This window comes from Bos mutus, chromosome 1 (genome assembly GCF_027580195.1).
Source record: "Bos mutus isolate GX-2022 chromosome 1, NWIPB_WYAK_1.1, whole genome shotgun sequence".
In the NCBI taxonomy this organism is placed as follows: Eukaryota; Metazoa; Chordata; class Mammalia; order Artiodactyla; family Bovidae; genus Bos; species Bos mutus.
This window is the reverse complement of record NC_091617.1, coordinates 55,443,897-55,467,279: the sequence shown is the minus strand read 5'-3', so window position 1 is coordinate 55,467,279 and position 23,383 is coordinate 55,443,897. Positions and strand designations below refer to the sequence as shown.

At 41.1% G+C, this 23,383-nt stretch overlaps 2 protein-coding genes across 3 annotated transcripts in view; one reads left to right on the top strand and one right to left on the bottom strand.

Moving 5' to 3' along the window:
• The window catches only part of CD96 (CD96 molecule), a 96,467-nt gene that overhangs the window by 54,709 nt on the left and 18,375 nt on the right, over positions 1–23,383 (bottom strand). For both annotated transcript variants that reach the window (XM_005902225.3, XM_070368968.1), the window contains exons 4-5: positions 14,991–15,198; positions 11,277–11,332 (exon numbers count right to left, since the gene is read on the bottom strand). In XM_005902225.3, the coding sequence (XP_005902287.1) occupies positions 11,277–11,332; positions 14,991–15,198 (264 nt within the window). The remainder of the gene's footprint in view (positions 1–11,276; positions 11,333–14,990; positions 15,199–23,383) is intronic.
• On the top strand, positions 4,264–4,960 carry ZBED2 (zinc finger BED-type containing 2). The gene has a single exon (XM_005902224.2). It carries the CDS (start codon positions 4,307–4,309, stop codon positions 4,958–4,960), a length of 654 nt encoding a protein of 217 aa, XP_005902286.1. The 5' UTR covers positions 4,264–4,306.

Here is a 23,383-nt window from a genome sequence, read left to right as displayed (position 1 = left end):
ATAGGCAGAATAAAATAGCATAAATAGAAACCAAAGAATAGGAAGAGGTTATAACAGGCAGGGGCCAGGGAAGCATATTCTGTCAGACCAAAAGCTAAAACAGACCCAGACTTTTGTTGTTTTTGTTCCTCAAATAATGTAAAGTACTGTTTGTAGCAACAACTACAGAAACCATTTAATATAAATATTTCACTTTTGACTTGTAAAGAGTTTACCTAATTAATTTTTCATCATCTTAACAATCCTATAGGCTAGGTAGGACCCACTTTATTACTGCCATTTGACTGATGGGGAAGTCAGGGCACAGAATCACCGAATGGTTAAAGGAAGTGGAATGTAGTTGATGGTAAAACTGGAGGTGTTACCTTAATCTCAGTAAAAGATATTTCCTGGTAAGACATGTTGCATTAAAATAAGAAACAAGTAGAAAAGCAGATAGCTTATGTTACAAAACCAGGGAGCTTAGCAGTAGGGTTAGTTTATTATTATTATTTTTTCTCCCAACACTGTGTTTGTTTTTGTGAGATGATGGTTTCTTCAAGAGCCTGGTGAAAATATGCGTAAGGTATTATCTGATCTTCATTATTTTATCTGAGACACTAGAAAATTATAATCCTTTTTATAGTTTTGTTTTCTTGTCAAGAGATCTGTGTATTTTATATGTGGCCAGCCCTAAGTTTTTAATTCTCAGATATTTTTCACAATTGATGAGTATGCTAATTAGTAAAGAACTGTTACCTATATGTAATGCTTGGTGTGCCAATTCCCCCGCAGACGAGTTATGCCCAAAAAGTCTGATTTTGAGCAGAGCTGAGAAACCAAATCTAAGATTAATACTAAGTCCCATCTTTCTGGTGAGATCTCACCAAGGTGCAAATGAACATCCCTCAGAACATCACTGTAAAACCCCCAAGGAAATACTGAGACTTTCAGAGGAGGTTATTTGTTGTATCCAAAATGGTAGATAGCAAACACTAAAGCCCCAGATTTCCCACCCATTCAGCGCTTAATGGGGATGCAGACAAGTGACAGGAATTCAGATCCATGAAATTCTGTCTCTTTGTGTCTTAAAAGCAAAAGTAGGTTTCCTGAAATATATTCTTATTAAGTAAAGGAAAGAGAATTCAGTTTATTTAATCCAACAAAATGCCAAAGACTGATTTTATCTAGGTGATTTGTATAGGATCTATAGTGAAAAAAAATGTTTTAAAAATGTGTAAAGGTTTGTATTAATGTCAATACCTTTAGTCCCTCTCATGATTCATTTTCTTTATGTTCATCTAATCTACCAAAAGATGATGATATGGTAATATCAGGAATGAGTAGGAGTTCCATTACTTTATAAAGGCAATTGGCTCACTGAAGAAATCTCTTGTTAACTCAATAAAATATTAAAAAGATTTCATGCCTGTAAGTTTTCTAAATTCAGATTTCATGGAATGATTCAGGTTTCAAATATTCTATACCATCTCTAGACAGTGTTTTAAGATTTTGCTTAGGAATATGGTTCTTGTCCTGAAACTCCTCTGGTCTCTAAAATTGAAAAACTTCAGACTAAACTAGTTCAAACTGAAGTCAAACATGTTATGAAATGTCAAGCATATGTGATTTTGCTGAGCAAGCCAAGTTGTATTTCTTTGTTAACTTTCAAAGGATTAAGAAGAAAAACATGTCAGATATGAAAAAAATATGAAATAAATATGAACAAGAGTTTATGTACATATGCATACAAACATGTACACACACACACACACACACCTTTCTCTGCTGAGGAGTCAAAATCATTCACTCAGTCAGTGTGAGTCTGTTTATGAAGTATTCACGAAACAAGCAAATTATTGGTTTCTCCAGCACATTATTCTAAGTACATATGGTATAAGTGAGTAATACCACAAAGAATTCTGTAGAAAGTGCCAAAAAGCATTTGGAGAGTTCTGTGGGAGTGCAGAGAAGGATGAAATCTGGGAACAACTTGGCACAATTATATTTTATGGACAGGGAAGAGTCAGGCCTGGAACCTACAGGTGGAAAGTAGTGGGAAATTCACAAAAGATGGGCAATGGATTGGTTCATGGACTTGGGTGTGAGTTGGGGATGTTGGAAGCAGAGGCTGGAGCAAGATGAGATTGACAAGTCAGGAAAAATAAATCCAAATCTGGCTGCAACACTGATCATTCTTTTATTTCCACAGATGAAATACTGAAATGGTGACCATTTGTAAATGATCCCATATTCAGTTTGGTTCAGTTTGGACAGGACCATTTCCAAAGGACTTTTCACAGAATCAGTTTGAAAATATTTAGCTTATTAGTCTAGAAAGAAAAATCCTTAAAATAAATTCCCCTATTTGTTTACCAACTCTTCATTTCTATTTGGAGTCTCTCCAGGCCCCACACATTTACTTTTCACTTGAAATTTAACTTTTAGTCTCTACATGTTTTCTATTCTACCATTTCTGTATTTTCTTCCTGTAACTCAAGGTTTTTCCTCCCATGGATATCTTTAAAATGTGCTTGTCTCCTCTTAGTAGGTTTTCCTTCTAAAATCTATCTATCTGTAAATTTATATTTTTTGCTTAAGTTGTGATTATCCCTTTATTTCACTTCAACTGAAAGTAGAAGCCAACAGATTTCAGCTTTTCCAATTCTAGTTACATAATATAATAGAAATCAATCTCAAATTTTCTATATTTCTTTAAATTGCAGGAGAAGGGTCCTTTTATTTAATCTTCCCTTTTTGCAAGTTCTCTGACTTTTCTACTGACTTTATTTATAATACCAATAGTTTCCAACCAACAATGGAGACCACGGCCTGACAACTGGACAAAATATTTGAAATCACAGGTATCCTCAAGGCATGTGGTTTCTTTTTTTGCCCATTTTTCACCGTTCCCGTGTCTTAAATCTTCTTTGCTTGAGATGAGAGGCCAGATGATCTAGTCTTCTGGAAACGACTAAGACTTGTAGGTGCTTGATTTATTGTTTTACTTCACAACATTTGCCAGGGACAACTTTTTTTGGTGGTGGAAGGAGAAGGAGAAAAGGTCTGCATTTATTGCAGAAAAACCCTACAGGTATGGTCACACCCATGTAGAAACAAGGCTTCTCTGGAAGTGGGAGGGAACAGGAAGTGGAGTGCCCTCCTCCTGGTGGCAGCAGGCAGCTAACAACCTTCCAACGTGGTAGGAGCACTCCCTGCATCGGAACCCTCAGAGACCAGTCCTAAGCCTTGCTTGCCGGTAAGTACGTACCCACTTGGGGCTGGGTGGTACTTCCGAATTGCTCAGGGTGGCAAAGCTTGATGGATAAGGTTCTCAATCATTTAAAAAATGATCTAAGAGAGAGCAGTCAGGCTCTTTTTAAAATGTACCATAACTTTCCATGTGTTAATTTATCCTTAAAATGGGGGTCCCTACACCAAACATCTGGAGGAAGTTGCCATCAGGAAGATTTCATCCACTGCTGGCTTTGCAGGTGATGGTGATGAGGAAGGTGGAGTGTGGTGAGCTGCTTGCTGAGGTCTCCCTGACACAACCAGGCTGTGGAGATGTGTTCCCCTGCTCTCTCCTCCAGGTATGCCAGCTCCTCCTGCTGAAAACAGCTAAGCCTGCTGTTTGGAGTTCTTAGAATCCCAGCCCCCAAGGAACCTCTCTAGGGGCAAGCTGACTTTACACTGGGAACTGTATTTCCCAGACCCTGACAGGCTTTGTAGCTTCTGGACTGACTTCTGCATCTGTTCAGAGGAACAGCGAGTCTCTTCTACATTAGCATCAGTCTCTGTTCGCTTCTACCCACACTGAGGGAGATCCAGTGAGGCCCTCGCTCTGGTATTCTGGACAGCCTGAACCCTGAGGTTGCTCCTCCTGCCTCCAAAGTGCATCACACAGGTCTCCGGGAGCACCGAAGCAGTGGAAGCAGCCAGGAGAAGAATCAAGAGAATACCTGAAATTCTCAGTATTCAAAAACACCTGTGGTGCTGGTTGAGGTACTGAACACTGAGCTCACTGGAAAGCTTTGTATTAATAATTGCTTCACTGAGTTATCCTGTCTTCTGGCCCAGCCAAGGAGGGATCAGCACGTATCCGGGTCATGGAGGGAAAGTACAGGCGAGCCCCAAAGGCCATTTTACTTGGCTCTGACTCACCCTGACTCTCCAGTGAAGCAGAAAGGAGGAAACATCACACCTCCCAGGTGTGGCCAGCCTTTGACCACTATTGCAAATCCCTGAGAGTCACCCAGTCCCTTCCCAAGTACACTTTTAGCTTTAGAGACTTCTGGCTCAAGGAAAGCTGTAAAGTGGAGACAGGATGAGGCGGGAAGAAGAGGAAGAGGATGGAAACAGGATGAAGGCAAAAGGGCGCTTGGAAGTGAAGGAGGAGGAGGAGATCAGTGAGGCGGGAGAACCTGTAGCCCCTTTTGTCGGTGCCACGCCCACCCCGATGCCCCACAACAAGGGGACTCGGTTTTCTGAGGCCTGGGAATATTTCCACTTGGCCCCTGCCCGTGCCGGGCACCACCCCAACCAATATGCCACCTGCCGCCTGTGTGGCAGGCAGGTGAGCCGGGGCCCTGGGGTTAACGTGGGCACCACAGCCCTATGGAAGCATCTGAAAAGCATGCACAAAGACGAGCTGGAGAAGAGCGGCCACGGGCAAGCTGGGCAGCGTCAGGACCCCAGGCCTCAAGGGTCGCAGCTCCCCACGGGTATTGAGGGAGACTGGGCCAGGCTCCTGGAGCAGATGGGGGCCCTGGCTTTATGGGCCAGCCAAAGAGAAAAGGAGCTTCTGAGGAGGGAGAGGGCGGTGGAATGGCGGGAGCGGGCAGTGGAGAGGAGAGAACGAGCCCTGGAGGAGGTGGAAAGGGCCATCCTAGAGATGAGGCGGAAGGTGAGGGCTGAGAAGGAGGCCTGCCAGAGAGAGAAAGACCAGTCTGGGGCAGCTCACCCCTTTCATTTTGTTTAAACGGGGGCTTGGGAGAAATTTATTCTGAAAACACTGACTTTAGACCCATAGCAAAAAAGTCCTTTTAGTTCCAGCTTAAATATACAGGAAAGTAGCTTGGTAGGATTTTGTTTTTAAGAGAAAGAACAGTATGGGTTATTCTCAGCATGTCTGAATTGGCCAAATGTTTATCTTAGCTAAGGTTCCTTAGAACAGTATTCACAAAAACTTTAAAATATACTAACCATGGGTCTGTGAGTTATTTGGGGGCAGAATGTACCAGGCTGTCAGCCTCAATGAGTGGAAATAATGGGATTTATGCCTAGCACTTGGTTTTGGGGGAGCTGAAGGTTTTGATGGTTGAGACTGGATGGGTGGCTGGGATATGCCTATGTGGCCAGCTCATTCTGGAGACCCCACGATGAGCAGAGCCCAGGCTTTCTGGGACAAGGTGTTTGCACACGTTCTGGTGTTGATTTAAGAACTGGATGTAAAGCTGGTTCTGTGGGACCCAGCAGCGGAAGAAAAAAAGAAACGTGGGCCTGAGATCTCCAGACTCTTTCAATGTATATCTTTCTCCCATTATTGCAGTCTTATATTAAAGCTGTTTTATCAGAATAACCCATCTTAATCCTGTAAGTCCTTCCAGCAATCTAACAGATAAGTAATTAATGGATAATTATCACAGAGAATTAAAGACTTTCCAATTCACTTGAATTAAACATTAAGAGTAGAGCATATAAAAATTTGTTCATATTTTAAAAACATAATTCAATTTCATATTAAGCTTTGTTAAAGGAGGAGTTTGTGAGGAGGAGGTGAAAGAAACTCAGAAAGAAAAAGAAAAAGGTGGAGAGATGGGCTATATAAGGAGAAAGAACGAAGAGAGGCAGAAAACTGAAAAAGGGACAGAGAAGTAATGTGAAGATGAGAAAGACAGCTCCCAGAGAAAGTTCACCATGGAAAGGTAAGAGACCTTGACTGTCTGGGAGAATGAAGGGCAGAGAACATTTTCTTCACTTCTGAGGTCAGTTTTAATGAGTAAAGTTGCTTTTGTTTTGTATCCACAGACTACATGGATCACTCATTCATTTAAACAGTAGGTTTCAGATTATATGCCTCAGATTATTGGCATTACGTGCCAATGCTTTGTTCTCCAATTTTTTGAAAGCTGTTCATCTTTAAGTATTCAGAGATGCTTTGAAAAAAAGGAATCCCATGGTCCATAAGGAGAGGTAAATTCCCTGGGCTGCTGAGAACATGTTTAAAATGTTAACACAGGATTTGAATAGGATCAACCTGGAAACCACTCTGGTCTTTGTGCTGGAGCTGATTTGTTTTGGATGATTCCTATTAAATCTTATTATTTACATATATTTAAAACTGGGTTGGGAGTGGGGAGGAGGGTATGGTGAGAGATGCAGAGGACAAGTGGAGACTAAGCCAGTATCTCATCTTGTAGATAGCGTGAGTGCTTTCAGTCACTCATCTCCCTAAAGCAGACAAGATGTTGGTATAATAATGGCATCTTGCCTCATTCGGGCCTTACCTACGTGGTTCCTTTCTACTGCTTGTTCTTAGACTTGTCAGCAGCTCTAACAGCCATATCTTGTCTTCCTTGTGAGCTGTTTGTGGAAAAGACACAAGTCCAAACACCAGACGTGAAAAACGCACACTGTAGTGTAGTCTTGTTATTTCCCTCTTTTTCTAGAAATGTGCCTGAAATTAAAGCTTCACTTCCCTTGTGGTTTCCCCCCCAAAAGTGTGTTGCCCCTTTGAGGACTGTCTTCACCTGTGGTGAAAGCTCAGGGCTCACTGCTGCAAATGATGGTGGTGGCTGGTCATCACCTGGCTGGAGATATGGACTCAGGAGCCTTATTATGCCACAAAGAGCTAGGAGGGAAAAAGAGGCTGCAATATCTAAAACACACACACACAAGGAATAGAGTTTAAGAAGGATAAGAAATCCGCAGAAACTCAAGTTTTGTAAAACCAAAATTAAATAAACATGAACAATCAAATTCTGTAAATAGCTAATGGAGCTCTCCGCTAAACTCTGATGTTTGGTTTTAAGATTACAGTGTCTTTTTTCCATGAGTCTTATTATTTTAACCTCTCTTCCTTTTTCAGGCATTTTAATCCCATTTGCTTTTGCTTCCTGTTCATGTGAAGTAGTTTTTTATTTGTTTGTTTTCTAGTTTTTTCCCTAAATTTTATAAAACATGATAGAGAGTGACAAGGAGAGGACCCCATGGAGATGGTCAAGTAAAAGCACAGGCAGCAGGAAGAGTCTGCATCGTGGAAAGACTGCCCTGTTGAGTAGTTTTCCTGTATCTCTCCTGTGTCTTCTTTTGCTGCATTATCAGAGTGGATATAGAGGGCTATGGGCTGTGTTGGCAGGCTCTTCAGCCCAGTATCTTTTGCTCTAGAGCAAAAATCTGCTATATGTGCGGGGGGGGTGGGGGTAGCTGTTGAAGTTTAGGTTAAAGACTCCCTTTCTTTCCATGGAGCTGTGGCAGCAAGGCTGTGTGCCATGTTGGGGGCCCTGGCAAAGCCAAGCCCTTGAAAATACGCAAGAACATGACATCGATAGGGGGTGTGACAATGTCAGTGTCACTCTCTAGCATGTCTAAGCCTGAAAGGCTTCAGTGTTAGAATTATCAGGGGACTTTTCTCTTCTACAGGAAAACTAAATTAACCATACACTTCGTAACTTTAACTGGTGACACTGGAAGACACAGTTCAAATCCCTGTTGCTCTAACACAGGGCTCCTGGTGTAGTGAAAGTGTAGCACCTAGTAAGGCATTCCATAGGTGCATGATAATTTCTAAGAGATGAAGGAATGGGGATAGGAAATTACCATTACTGAGCACTTGTGGTTGCCAGATGGTAGATACTTTGCATATGGTTCTCTCATTTGGTCCTTAGGTCACCATTGTGAGGTTGGAATCATTGTCCCTGTTCACTGATGAGGAACCTAAGAATCTGAGGTCTAAGGCCCAGAATTAATAGTGATGAAGGAGAATTCAGGCCAAGATCTATCAAATTCCACAATCTATATTCTGCCATTTCATTATTCCCCATTGTCTCTGAAAATCAGTCACATAGTAGATTTATGAATATACATACAGAGGAAGGAATAAGTGAAAGAGAGTGAGTGCATGATAAATAGTGGCAGGGAAAAAAGACATTTCTGAGACACTGACTCTGTGCTATTTACTCATTACTGTGGATAAATCTAATGTACCTAAGAACCCAACATAATATTTATTATGATCCTGGCTTTAGAAATGGGTTAGTTGAGACACGTAGAGCTTAACTACTTGATGAGGCTATCTTGCTGGTAAAGTGGTCGAATCAGGATTTGACCTCATTTCTATTGGCCCCTGAAGCATGATCTCCTTGCTATGCAGTTCTGCCTGGGTATGGGCATGCTAAAGTCTCATCCTAGTTCTGCCTTTTGTTAGTGGCTTAGCCGGTGGTTTAGACTCTCCAAACCCAGTTTCTCATCTGTGATTTGATAGATCTCTACCTATTTCAGAGGCTTATTGGGAGTATCATGTGGTAAAAGTATGTGAAAGGGCTTTGAAGAATTTATATGCTATTAAAAATACAATGGGGATTATAAGAATATCAGAGTGAGAAATTGCTAATGTTTGGCAAGGTCTTAAAAGATCCATGGACAAGCTGTGTCCTGCAGCTGATTATGTGGAGTTGTGAGAGATTATTCACTAATTCCTCAGGAAGGAACATTCTCTGGTTTTTCTAGTTAGTGCCTAGAGAAGTATGGGTACAGAAGAGAAAATCTGATGACACGTAAGACAAAGTCCTTTTCTTAAAAACTGAAATTCTTAGATCCAATCTTGTGATTGGAAAGTTGGGAAAGGTGGTGTAGGAAATGAATTAGAACAATACATGGACTGAGTCCACATTACTTGTAAACATTGGCCGAAGAAACTACAGGAAAATCCTCACAAGAAACAAAAACACCTACCAAACATTATATCATGAGATTATCTTTTATTTAAACTACTGAAATGAAGTACACTAATAAACTTGAAAATTAATTGTGGCAGAACCAAAAAATGGAAACCGTTTCTATGTACCCAGGATTACAATAACAATCTAAGAGACCCATCCATAAAATCTACAAAAGATACAAAGACTTGGATAATACACTCATCTAAAATCATACCACAGAGCCTGAGTTATGATTTGTATGCAGCTGTCAAATTACATGACTGATATTCAGTGAAAATATGACAAGATATCATAAGTTATTTAATATTCTTGGGGCTAGAAGAAACTAGGAGTATAATTTTCTCTAATCCCATTTAATAGGACATGTTTGAAAATTAATGGAGAATATTCATTTTACTTGGGGTTTTGAAAAGTTTGAATGAAGTCATAATGTCACAAGACAGCTGAGTAACAACACATAATAGTCAATGAAAATGCTTATTAAGCACTCTATATCAAACAATGAACTAAGAACTTTTCACACATTATTTTGTTCCATTCTTAAAAACAACATGCTGCTAAGACACTTCAGTCATGTCCAACTCTTTGTGACTCTATGGACTGTAGCCCTCCAAGTTCCTCTCTCCATGGGATTCTCCAGGCAAGAATACTGGAGTGGGTTGACATTCCCTTCTCCAGAGGACCTTCCTGACCCAGGGATCAAACCCATGTCTCTTGCATCTCCTGCATTAACAGTCAGGTTCTTTACCACTAATGCCACCTGGGAAGCCATCTTAAAAACAACAACAATATGCAAAAACTCTCCTCATCCCTTTCATATACATTGGAAACCTGACTACAAAGATGTAATAATTAATTAGCACAAGGTCACAGCCAATAGGAGGAAGAGCTGAGAAGTGAGACCAGATCCCAAAGACTAGAGGCTGGGAACTACCTGCAAGAAATTAAAGTCAGATTCCAATTTCCTTTTCCTCCTTCCCTTCCTATATTGCCTAAAAATAGCCAGAATTCTGAAAAAGTTCAGATGGGCACATTTCCTCTTATCACTTAAAAATAAAAACACTGGGAAAGCTGATATAGGAAATGAATTAGAACAAACTAGTGTCAGCTGAGCAAAACCTCCTTCTTACATCAGTATTCACACTGCTTTCCACCCTACGTTTCCTTCACTATCTACTTCAATTTTTAGTCAACAGAAATGTAAACAACTGAGACAATTTTTCCAGGAAATTTAAGGACTAAGGATCACAAGATCATACATTCTGACAGCCCTAAGGCAGAAAATAAGGATTCCTTTTTGGTTTCTAGAATCCAGTTCAGTTCAGTTCAGTCGATCAGTCATGTCCAACTCTTTGTGACCCCATGAACCGCAGCATGCCAGGCCTCCCTGTCTATTACCAACTCCTGGAGTTTACCGAAACTCATGTCCATTGAATCAGTGATGCCATCCAACCATCTTATCCTCTTCTCCTTCTCCTCCTGCCCTTAATCTTTCCCAGCATCAAGGTCTTTTCCAATGAGTCAGTTCTTTGCATCAGGTGGCCAAAGTATTGGAGTTTCAGCTTCAGCATCAGTCCTTCCAAAGAATATTCAGGACTGATTTCCTTTAGGATTGACTGGTTGGATGTCCTTGCAGTCCAAGGGACTCTCAAGAGTCTTCTCCAACACCACAGTTCAAAAGCATCAATTCTTCAGCACTCGCTTTCTTTACAGTCCAACTCTCACATCCATACATGACTACTGGAAAAGCCATAGCCTTGACTAGATGGACATCCCTTTGTTGGCCAAGTAATGTCTCTGCTTTTTAATATGCTGTCTAGGTTGGTCATAACTTTCCTTCCAAGGAGTAAGTGTCTTTTAATTTCATGGCTGCAACCACCATCTGCAGTGATTTTGGAGCCCCCCCAAAATAAAGTCTGCCACCATTTCCACTGTTTCCCCATCTATTTGTCAGGAAGTGATGGGACCAGATGCCATGATCTTCGTTTTCTGAATGTTGAGCTCCAACTTTTTCACTCTCCTCTTTCACTTTCATTGAGAGGCTGTCTAGTTCTTCTTCACTTTCTTCCATAAGGATGGTGTCATCTACATATCTGAGGTTATTGATATTTCTCCCAGCAATCTTGATTCCAGCTTGTGTTTCTTCCAGCCCAGCATTTCTCATGATACTCTGCATAAAAGTTAAATAAGCAGGGTGACAATATACAGCCTTGACCAATCAAATTAGCTTACCTTTATTCCTATCAGAAATTAATTGGATTAAGGTCCTTTGAGAAAACATTCTGAGCAATGAGGCAAATGAACACACCTTGACATATTATACTGTCAATTTTCAAAGGCTTTAATGTGACTCACCTCTCCAATGACATCCATGGAGTTATTTTCCACAATCATGGGGATTTCCGGCTTAGCTTAAAGGCAAATAAAACAGTTAGTTAGTGGTCCTGAATGATACCCTGCCTGGTCACTAGTGTGTGTGTGTGTGTGTGTGTGCACGCACACGCATGTGTGTGAAAAATTCATAACTCATCAGATATTTATTAAACTCCCACTGTGTTCCAGCAGTATATTAGATGCCAAGGAAACAAAGGTAGACACATCATATTCATTGAGAAATTTACATTTACATGGAAAATGCATGTACAAAAACTAGAAATTAGAATTGATATAAGAACTGTTTTTAGGGACATGTAGGATTTGAAGAAAGCTTTTAAGAGAAGCTGCTAACCCAATCTTGGGGAATAAGAGGAGGCTTTTGGAAGAGGGGACATTTGATACTTTAAAGATGATTATGGGTGAGTCAGGTGCAAAGGGCTTTTCCAGGTGGCTTAGTGGTAAAGAATCCACCTGTCAATGCAGGAGATGAGGGTTTGATCCCTGAGTTAGGAAGATTTCCTGGAGAAGGAAACGGCAATCCACTCCAGTATCCTTGCCTGGGAAATTCTACAGACAGAGGAACCTGGTAGGCTACAGTCTGTGGGGTTGCGAAATGGTTGGGCATGACTTAGCAACTAAACTGCAACAAGAGGAGCAGGTGAAAGTAGGAATGTGAGGGAGGGGAGGGGACAGGCAGTGGGCAGAGAAAAGAGAGGAACAGTCTATGTGCCCACAGGTCTAGAAATAAAGCATAAGTTAAGGCCCCTGAAGGGAACTGGGAAAACACCTGGTTCTTATTTAGTTGCTTGGCATCAGAAAAGATCAGGGACTGTTTCACTGATTTTGTTGTTCTGCTAAACTGTAAGTTCCTAAAGCCAGGATGCTTTATTCATCTCTCCATCTATAGCATTGATAATGCACAGCATAAAACAGACATTGAGAACATCATGCTGAACTGAAGTAGCCTCAAGATAATTTGAGTATAACAGACATAGTCCTCTATGAACCAGTGGATAAAATATTAAGACCCTTGTCACGGCTACCATCAGTGTCTGCTACATCCACTTAGCCTCTGCTGCATCCATACAGCCTCTTGCTGGGCACACCTATGACTCTCTCCTGAAGATTTGCTGGGGTTATGGACACTCACTCAGTCCACAAACAGGGCAGACTGGAAGTCCCAGAGGGTTAATGGTGGTAGTAGGTGGGGAGTTGTGGATAATGCCCCAGCTTCCTCACCTTTGTCGCGGATAACTCTGATGCGTGTTCTTCCACAATGTCCCAGTGGGAGTGAGCTCTAAGCCCACATTGCTAACTGGCTTGATTATATACATTTTATTATCTTCCTTCCCTTCCTTGACATATTTTTCTCACTCCTATATTTCCTAGGATTATCTCTCTAATAAATTAATTCAAATCCTTGTCTCAAAGTTTTCTTTTAGGGGAACCCAAACCAAGATACAATAGTAATGGGAGGAGCCCTATTTCTGACCTCTTATTAGCAGCAAATGCTGGTAGAATGAAGGGCCTGAAAGCAGGAACAAGTATACTAAAAGTTGCAGGGGTGATAGATAGAAACAGATTATTCGGGGGGAATCAAGATTGTGGGAGAACAAACTTGTGATGGCAGGGGACTCCCCATAAGGAAGGTCAAGTCATAGGAGACTAGTGAGGGGGATCCAGGAAGTGGCAGAGGGGAAGCTTCCAGTTTATGGTCTGGTAGAGAACAAAGGTGTTCAGGAAGGAGAAATAAACTGGATGAAGGGCATGTAGAATGGCTCAGTGACACATATGAGTATTTATTTCAAGGTTTTCGTGTTTTTATTTTTGGCTTATTCTATTTGAGGAATCACCTGGGGACGCAGAGTGGGTCCTGAATAAGATATGCAGTATAACTCTGTGCCAGGATCACTATGATATACACTTGGGTGACACCCCAAATAGATTAAAGACTGGATAAGACTGTCCAAACACAACCTATCTGGCTCATTTGCTAAAGGAGAAAATCAGAAAGCAGAAAAGTCTAGTTATTTGAACAAGTCAGCAGTGTCTTGTATTTTTACATATTCACTGAAAGGAGTTCAAAGAAGAAGCAAACAAAAATATAGAGGCAGAGAGATGTGGAAGGGCATAAGGATGAGATGGAAAAGAGTGAAAAGCATTCTAGACCAAGATGAAGATACTTTAATGCAGCAAAGAGATACAGGACATGGTTTAAATGTTGACAGGGCAATTAGATCGAGTTATGGTACAAAAATCCCTGGTCAAATGGGACACAGTTTGCCTAACACAGAATTATTTCTTTTCACATCCTGGATGACTGCCTCCATTGATTTGCCAATAGTGAGGCCAGATGAATCAGTCTCGTGTTTGGGCTAAGACAGTCACACCCCATAAATGAGAGAATGGTGTTATCAATCAAAGAGATGAACAGTCTTTCCAACTCATCACAGGACACTGTCTAGGCCCCATAGGGAACCTGATCACGGGGGCAATTGATTCTTCCCTAACCCATCCCAGAGGCGAGACAGAGAAAGACAGAGGTAAGGAAGCAGCAAGGGAAGGAAGGCAAGAGAAAGACAGTGCGAATCAAAGAAAGACATATAGGAAAAGCTATCGGCAAGAGACTTCAAACACATTTTGGCTGCAGCTATTTCCTTATTTATGAACTAAAGGGTTTTCATTTCCTTTAAAATACTGGATTGTGTGATCTCTAGTAGTAATTCAATAAGATTCTAGATAAAAACAAAGATTTTTCACTTATCCTATCATTTGGTTAACTGAGAAAAAAATCTACCAGTCCATGCTCTTAGGTTTTGTGAATTATTTTCTCTTTTACCTCATTTTCAAAAACAATGAATTGCTCATCCACATCACTGCCTTCCTCTTGGCCTTCATTTAAAAATGATGTTTTAATAAAAAAATAAATTCAAAAAATAAAAATAACAGAAAAATGATGTTTTGAGAAACACAGTTCTTGGTCACAAAAATGAAAAATATCTAAAGCCAACAAGTTTCTATTCATTAATATTTCCTTGCATCACTGAACAAAACAGAATTTTCCCATTTCCCTTAAATTTGCAACCTGCAGAGTCTCTGTAGTCTGATTGAGGCCACAGTGGATATTTCAGCTAAGCCCCACTTTCCTGCAAATGCAGGGTCAGAGGGCCAGCCCTGCAGGTTTCTTTGCTGGAGGAGCTGGACAGTCTCTCACCCCAGCTGGCCTTGGTGGGGGCGAGAGGACTCCTGCAGAGTTTCTTTGGAGCTGTGTTTGTCATCTACCTTTTCTCACACTGGTCTTATTCCACCTTGCTCCAGCAAGCAACTAATACAACTAGACAACTAAGCAATTAGATTGTGGCAGTTATAACGAAAGAGACTTCCCGTATTCTCAGGAGATGTTAAAACCATAAAGTAGTGGTCATATGGAAAACCATAAGGTAGTGCTCGTAAGGTAGTGGTTAGTGGTCACCAGGAAACTGATGATCTATGGCAGCTGAATCCTCATTCTTTAGCTTCCTTCCCTCGTCCCCACCCCCAACATGAATGACAAGTGTCAAGACAAACAGAACTCGAGAATGGGGACTCTTGAGTGGCTGCTCTCTAGCTAACAGTGTTTCATCTTTGGTGGGGGAAGAATCTGGAGACAGTAACAGGAGCATGGCAGGGACTCCAGAGAACAGAAACTCTTACCAAAAACCTTGACTGTGGTGGAGCTCCTCAAGACTCTGCCAGGCCTGACTACAACGTGGCAGGAGAACTTCCGGCCATCATCGTGGATTTGGACTGGCGAGAGGTAGAGCCCGTAGTCTGTACCTATCCGGACTCTGTCTTTAAATAACGCGGAATTGCTGATGGGGTGACCTCCAGCGGTAAGTGTTTTCTGAGTTCCATTATCCTCCTGATGAGACAAAATGGTTACCAGCTTTGAGCGCTCAATCATGCCAGCTCTGGACTAGGCATTCCACACAGAGTAATCCAGTTGTACTTTGTGACAACGGAGATGATGAATGAAGAATTGAAATTAAGAGATATTGAGTATGTTACTAGAGAAAGTATCATTACACTCAACTTTCAATTTAAAATATACTGTCATTCTCTCCTAACACGAATAGAAATTGCTGCTCTTCTGATTAAAACTTCTCCTCCATCACCTTTCATGAGCTGCATATTGACAGTGGGATTTGGGGGAGGGTACAGCCCTGGGAATTAATGTCAGGTCATAATTCTCATTTCAATTTCTGAAATCATAATGCTAGGATATTTTCAGGGGGCTGTATCAGTTTTACTCATTAAATTTTCACTGAACTGGATGATTACAATCATCCTTTCTTCCCAGCATTCCTTTAGAAAAGCTCTCACTTTAGCTCCACTTGGAATGAAGACTAGGATGAGGTAAAGAGAGACTCCTAAAATGCAAAGGTTAAGGAGGCACTCACTCTCAGGGTCTTATAAGTGCAGGAAGGGCACTGAAAGAGGGTGCCTCCTTAAATACTGTGCCCTTTGGCAACTTCTAGCCTCTGCTCTTATTTCTGTGTCTGTGACCTTCAAAGAGGACACATAAAGATTGGGCTATAAATGCTAATCTGAATTTGGAGATCAGAGTTTAACTGGAGTACTTGGTTCCTCTAGTCCATATTCTTTTATAGGTCTATGGAAAATGCTCCCATCATTCTTGTCTTATCCTGAATTTCATGGACAAGGTGTCACAGTGTTGGTCAGTGTCAGTGCATGTGCTGACTAAGGGTCTAATGAGGAAGGGACTCTTGAGGGGCATAAATGTCAAGGAAGGTTATGACTTTATATTTATACTCCTTTATAACTCAGCATTTTCAACTGAGTGCTTTGAACACATTTTGATGCACAGCTTCTTCTCTGGAGATTCTAGTGCAGTTGTTTTGGGATAAGCCTCATCCCAGGGCACTTTTTTAAAAAGGTCCTTGGAGAAGCCAGGGCTGAGAACCACTGGTCTAATGCCAAACAATAGGTGAATCATTATTTGTAGGGGCTGGGGGAAAATGCAAGGAACTGAAAAGGAGAAGGCTGAACAGGGATGCATTAGATGGGAAAGAAATCATGAAACAATGAAAACAAAGGTCTGTGACTTGGAATCTCTAGTTCAAAAAATTAGACAGATTCTGCATTGAAGAAAGGAAGCTAGGTGAGGGAGAGAATTCAAGTATGAGCTGGGAGCAGAACAGGAAGTGTAAACAGGAAGACAGACTTCTTTTATGGTTTATATAGGTATTTCCAGAATACACTTAGTAGAAACTCTTACATAAGGCACCATTTTTCTTGGTACCAGCTTTACCTGCAAATAGATAGTACTGCCTGCAGAGAATCACAGACTTACTCCTGAAGCAAAGTATGTACCCACATAAAGATGGACCTGATACTTTGGGTTGCTGTATTCCTAACAAGAAAGAATACAGAAAATTAAAGGGAGACAGGGGCCTCCGATTATGTTCTGGAGAAGGGGCCCCAAAAGGGGCCCTAAGTATTGGGTGGTGACAGCAGAAGAAACAGGAAGGCATTTCACTCAGCCTCTGTGATCTTGAGGCCAGTATATAAATCCCCGATATATGAACATTCGTGCTGCGAACTTTCAAAGATGGGAACATGCATTTGCATGTTTAATCATGTAAATTAGTTCACGTGTCTGGTGTACATTGTCATGTGCATGCATTCTCTACAAGGGGTTGTGCTTTTGTGCACTTACTTTGTGTAACTTACTAATGAAGACCTGATGGAACTGGAGGCCCAGAGAGAGAACAGAGACCAGAGGAAGAAGAAGAAACCAAAGAACCAAAGAGATTCATGACATGGGACACAGCAAGGGGACGTTCTTTATTTGAGGTGGCACTGTTAGCTTTTGAGGCACAGGACCCAAATGTAGAACAGTATGCAAAGGCTGCAGCAGTCACTTAGAATGCAATCCAGGGCTATCGTGTCATCTATGATCAGGAAAAAAAGAGCTGCTACCCAGACATCACTGGATCATTTTTTCAAGAGGGTATATAGAATTGAATCCAGCCAAGAATGAGAAACTGTACCATCGTCAGGCGTGAGTGAAACTGCAGCTTTCTCTCCATCTCCTATTGCTGACAATCCTTCAGATCTATCCTCTCCCCCCTCTACTCCCTTCTCCAGTCAGTAACTCTTCTTGGCTGTTCACTTGATGCCAGCCCCTGTGTGCCAGCTGTTGCACTGTACTACTGCACTTTTCAAGGGACTGTCCTGTAAGATTGAAAATGTTTTTTTTTTTTTTTTTTTTTAATGTGTGTGAAAAGTTATAGGATGGTACTGTATAGCTGAATGTGTTAGTTGGGTACCTAGGTTAACTTTGCTGGACTCACAAACTGGACTTACGAAAACACTCTCAGAATGGAACTCGTTCATATGTACGGAACTTAACTATGTAAGGAAGCAGGCTCGCCCTGCAGGTCCTTCAGTACAAGCTGTTTCACTGTTCTTGTTTTATGCAAGGGACTGTTTTTGTGAGAATCAAGAAGTTCAAAATGCTTGATCTTTTAGTAAATGCCTTGCCATTTGGAAAGTTTCCATCTGTCACTTTGTTGTGGGAAGATATGTGGTCAGAGGCTGAGGTTGGAGATTGGTGAGAATACGGCTTTTTACTTGTTGTGTATCTGGGAGTGACTGGCCAAAGTAGTTTAACTGATGGAGAAAAGATATTTTTAAAAGAAATCAGGCTTAGGTTTTTTTGCTTGTTTTGGGGGAGTTCGACTGCTATAGAGGAGGGATTTGTCCCTTCATTGGGAAAGATGGATTTGGTTGCAAAGTGTCCCTGTAACCTATAACATCAAGAGATCCTGAGAGATTGTAGAAGCTCCAGATATAAAGGGGATGGGGCAAGAACCTGCATGTGAGCACTTTCATGGAGCAAATGGGAAGAGAGGTGACAAAAAGCAGGCAAACAATGAAATATCTAGTGCTGGGAGAGGGAGAGACAATACTATTATTGTGCCCACAACTAAATTACTATTACTAATACTATTACTATTTAGTATTACTACTAAATACTATTAATATGACCACAACTAAATCTTAACATTATTAGTCATAGCTTAAGTTTATTTAGCACCTACTTTTAGGTGCTTTGCCAAGTTCTTTTAAGTCTTATTTAATCCTTAAAACAATCTGGAATAAACCAAGATTACATAACTTGCTCAAATGTCATAGAGAGAAGATACTTAAGTCACAGCACCAAGAAAGAGACAAAAATGTCTCTGAGACATTACATCTTAATAAATCCAAACCATCACAAAACAAATAAAACAGTTTTGTGGATTATCTAGAATGAAAAATTTAAAAGAAATTCCAGGAAGCCAAAGGTTTTTATATAAATGGGAGATCCTGGAGGTGTGGACAGGTTGCTGATTGAAAGGAGCCTTTTATGATATATTGACCTACCTTTAGCTATTTCAAATCCTAAAAAATGATGCTGTGAAAGTGCTGTACTCAATATTCCAGCAAATTTGGAAAACTCAGCAGTGGCCACAGGACTGGAAAAGATCAGTTTTCATTCCAATCCCAAAGAAAGGCAATGCCAAAGAATGTTCAAACTACCGCACAATTGCACTTATCTCACACACTAGTGGGAGAAGGCGATGGCACCCCACTCCAGTACTCTTGCCTGGAAAATCCCATGAATGGAGGAGCCTGGTAGGCTGCAGTCCATGGGGTTGCAAAGAGTCGGACACGACTGAGCGACTTCACTTTCACTTTCCACTTTCATGCATTGGAGAAGGAAATGGCAACCAACTCCAGTGTTCTTGCTTGGAGAATCCCAGGGACAGGGGAACCTGGTGGGCTGCCATCTATGGGGTTGCACAGAGACGGACATGACTGAAGCGACTTAGCAGCAGCAGCAGCAGCAGCAGCAGCAGCACACACTAGCAAAGTAATGCTCAAAATTCTCCAAGCCAGGCTTCAACAGGACGTGAACCGTGAACTTCCAGATGTTCAAGCTGGATTTAGAAAAGGGGATTTAGAAAAGAGGAACCAGAGATTAAATTGCCAACATCCACTGGATCACCAAAAAAGCAAGAGAGTTCCAGAGAAACATCTATTTCTGCTGTATTGACTATACCAAAGCCTTTGTGTGGATTACAACAAACTGTGGAAAATTCTGAAAGAGTTGGGAATACCAGACCACCTGACCTGCCTCCTGAGAAATCTGTATGCAGATCAAGAAGCAACAATTAGAACTAGACATGGAACAACAGACTGGTTCCAAATCGGTAAAGGAGTACGTCAAAGCTGTATATTGTCACGCTGCTTATTTAACTTATATGCAGAGTACATTATGAGAAATGCAGGACTGGATGAAACACACACAAGCTGGAATCAAGATTGCCAAGATATATCAATAACTTCAGATATGCAGATGACACCACCTTTATGGCAGAAAGTAAAGAACTAAAGAGCCTCTTGATGAAAGGGAAAGAGGAGAGTGAAAAACTCAACATTCAGAAACCTAAGATCATGGCATCCGGTCTCATCACTTCATGGCAAATAGATGGGGAAACAATGGAAACAGTGACAGACTTTATTTTGGGGGGCTCCAAAATCACTGCAGATGCTGACTGCAGCCATGAAATTAAAAGAGGCTTGCTCCTTGGAAGAAAAGCAATGACCAACCTAGACAGCATACAATACTTTGCCAACAAAGGTCCATCTAGTCAGAGCTATGGTTTTTCTAGTAGTCATGTATGGATGTGAGAGTTGGACTATAAAGAAAGCTGAGCACTGAAGAATCGATGCTTTGAACTGTGGTGTTGGAGAAGACTCTTGACAGTCCCTTGGACTGTAAGGACATCCAACCAGTCCATCCTAAAGGAAATCAGTCCTGAATATTCATTGGAAGGAGTGATGCTGAAGCTGAAACTCTAATACTTTGGCCACCTGATGTAGAGAACTGACTGATTTGAAAAGACCATGATGCTGGGAAGGATTGAAGGTGGAGAAGGGGATGGAAAGGATGAGATGGTTGGATGGCATCATCAACTCAATGGACATGAGTTTGAGTAAGCTCTGGGAGTTGGTGATGGACAGGGAAGCCTGGTGTGCTGCAGTTCATGGGGTCACAAAGAGTTAGACACAAAACTGAACTGACCTGACCTACCTTTGGTGACAGGTGTCCCAGAATACACCTCAACCCTCACCTGATAAGAATGATTCTAGGGTATTTTTTCTGCAAGAAAGACTGGTAGGTGATCTTGCACAGAATCTTTGTTCTTGGCTGTTTTTCTTTTCTTCTTTTGATATTTTTTAAAATAGTAATGTGTGTGAGTGCTCAGTCATGTCTGACTCTTTGTGACCTATAATTGACTCTTTGTGGTTTATAGTCCACCGGGCTCCCCTGTCCATGGGATTTTCCAGGCAAGAATACTGGAACGGGTTGCCATTTTCTCCTCTAGGGGACCTTCCTGACCCAGGGTTCGAACTCCTGTCTCCTTCATTGGCAGATGGATTCTTTACCCCTGTGCCACCTGGGAATCCCTAAAATATTAATAAATATTTCTAAAACTTCATGAAATTTACAACTTGACGGACCCTTACAATAGAATGAGAATGTAGATGTAATTAGCTAGTGTACAGGATATACCTACATGAGTCCTAACACTCAACAAATGTTCAATTAATACTAAATCACTGTCTTACAACCTGAACTGGATCAGCTTGCTGTGAATTCATGAGTATTTACTCTCTGCATGGTTAAATTAAAGAATTATGGAGAGTACTAAAATGAACTCTTTAAAAATTACTTTTTAATATGTATTGAACATAGGTACTGTGTTAAGTTAATCACCAGCTCACAACACCACCATGGGGCTGGTACTATAATTATATAATTACAATAAAATTATAATTGTATTATATAATTATCCCTTTTTGTGGATGACAGAACTAAAATCAGGCTGGGCAACATATCCAAGGCTGTACAGAATTCTGAGACAAAAGGAAAAATATGTGTCCTTATGTGCACTTAGCAAAATATCCTCCCATATTTTGACATATTTAACAGTGGAAAAAGTTAATAAAAACTCTACAGTTTAACATTTGAAAACTGATTTCATAAAGTCATGCATTGTTCAATCTTTTCTCCTGTCCTTGTCAATCTTCATGCCTATGGCCCTAAGGGGGCACCATGCCACAAAGACCCAGGAACCACAGGCTGATTGCGAAAATCCTGTTCCTTGAAGAGCATAGCAGGGTCTCATAACAAACAGAAGACATCGTGCCTTTATTTAAAAATTTGGCATTTTGTTTATCATGGATTTTCTGTAAATTTTGATACTTGAAAGTATTGTGATTACTGGTTTCTTGGGGGAACTTCCTTAAATTTTGCAGCCAAGGTGAAGGCCCTACTCACTTCACCTTAATCCTAGCTCTTAGGTCACACTGCTAGCAAATGCAGATTTGAAAACAGGATTTGAATGCAACAATCTCCCTCTAAAAGCCATGCTGTTAATGACTTTGCTTCTTAGAGCCTCAAAAAGGCTGTAGAACCGACAGTCCTTGACATTTCTGCTGAGAGTCTGTTTGAGGAGAAGAACAAATTCACAAGGAAAACAAAAAAAATCAGGATCCACTGAAGGAAAATAAGTACATAAGGAAATAATAAACAGGAGTTGGATAAAACAATTAGCATGATGAGGGCTGGGAGGGGTCATACTGAATCATGGAAAACTTCTCCTCAGTGTCTCTTAATGACCTGATAAACCCTAAGATAATTTGCAGAAGGGTTCCTATTTTAGTACTGGAATCAGAATTTTCAGTGCAGAAAAGAGACCATGGTACGATCTGATTTAGTGAGGCTACCTCATCGCTGGGCTGCCCTGAGCTCCATGTCAGAGCAGGCGTAGTGCCACAGCACAAGGCAGGCGCTGAGTGTACAGAGCCCATTCAATCAATTCTGTGAACTGCGTCGACTGATACTTCCTTATCTCCTAACTGTTTCTTATCTTCACTTTGCTCTATTTATTCCCCATCCAGTCAGTGCTATCAAAGCAGGCTGCTTGTAATGCTCCCCATGTCCATTTTATAGAAATCCACAACAATATTTTTTCCAATCAACACAATTGGCTGTCAACATTTTGTAGGTTGGCTAACACTTCCATTTTGATTATGGTGAAGGTAGCTAGGGTCAGAAGCCAGTAGATAGAAGGTGACAGCTGTTTTTTCTGAATAGCTAGGCTTCCCATAGGCATGGAAGACCAATATTGTTTACAGTGTGTGGGTACTGTAGCTTCAGTCATGTCCAACTCTTGTGACCTCATGGACTGTGGCCCGCCAGGCTCCTCTATCCAAGGGATTCTCCAGGCAAAAATACTGGAGTGGGTTGCCATGCCCTCCTCCAGGGGATCTTCCTGACCCAGGGATCGAACCCACATCTCTTATGTTTCCTGCATTGGCAGGTGGCACTTACTAGTGCCACCTGGGAAGCCCATTTTGATTTTCATTTACATGTAAAATATTACAAATAATAAAGAAGAGAGTACAGAAAAGATACATTTATAGAGAAAAATTTAAAGAAATAAGCATCTAGATTCTAGTTGTATGCCTTTATCATTAGTATTGAACTGTTTGATATGTTTCTCACTTTCTTTCCCTGATTTTAAAGAGAAGAGTCATGGGTTTCTCTTTATCCATCAAGTTTGGGAACAACCATCCCTCAACATCTCTCCCACCCTGACGAAGTGGGTGCTGCCAACCTGTGCTCACAGGTCCCAGGGTCTTGGTGAAATACATGTCTGCTGCTTGTTGGCTTTAATTATCCAGCTCAAAAATAACCTAAGAGGTTTTTCCAGGTCCATTGAGTCAGAATCAAACTATTTTCCCTCCGTGTTGCTGTTTTACATTTTTATTAAAGTTGTATTTCATGGTAGGAAACATGTCCAGTACAGGTTTCTATCCCCGTAGGACCTAGCACTTAAAACAGATTCACATATGTTTGTTCGACTGACCTGAAATTTATACTGTGGGAAATCAGGACGATAGTTTGGAATGAACACAGAACATTAGAGGGAATTCAGAAGCTCCCAGAATAACCCTGCAGAATT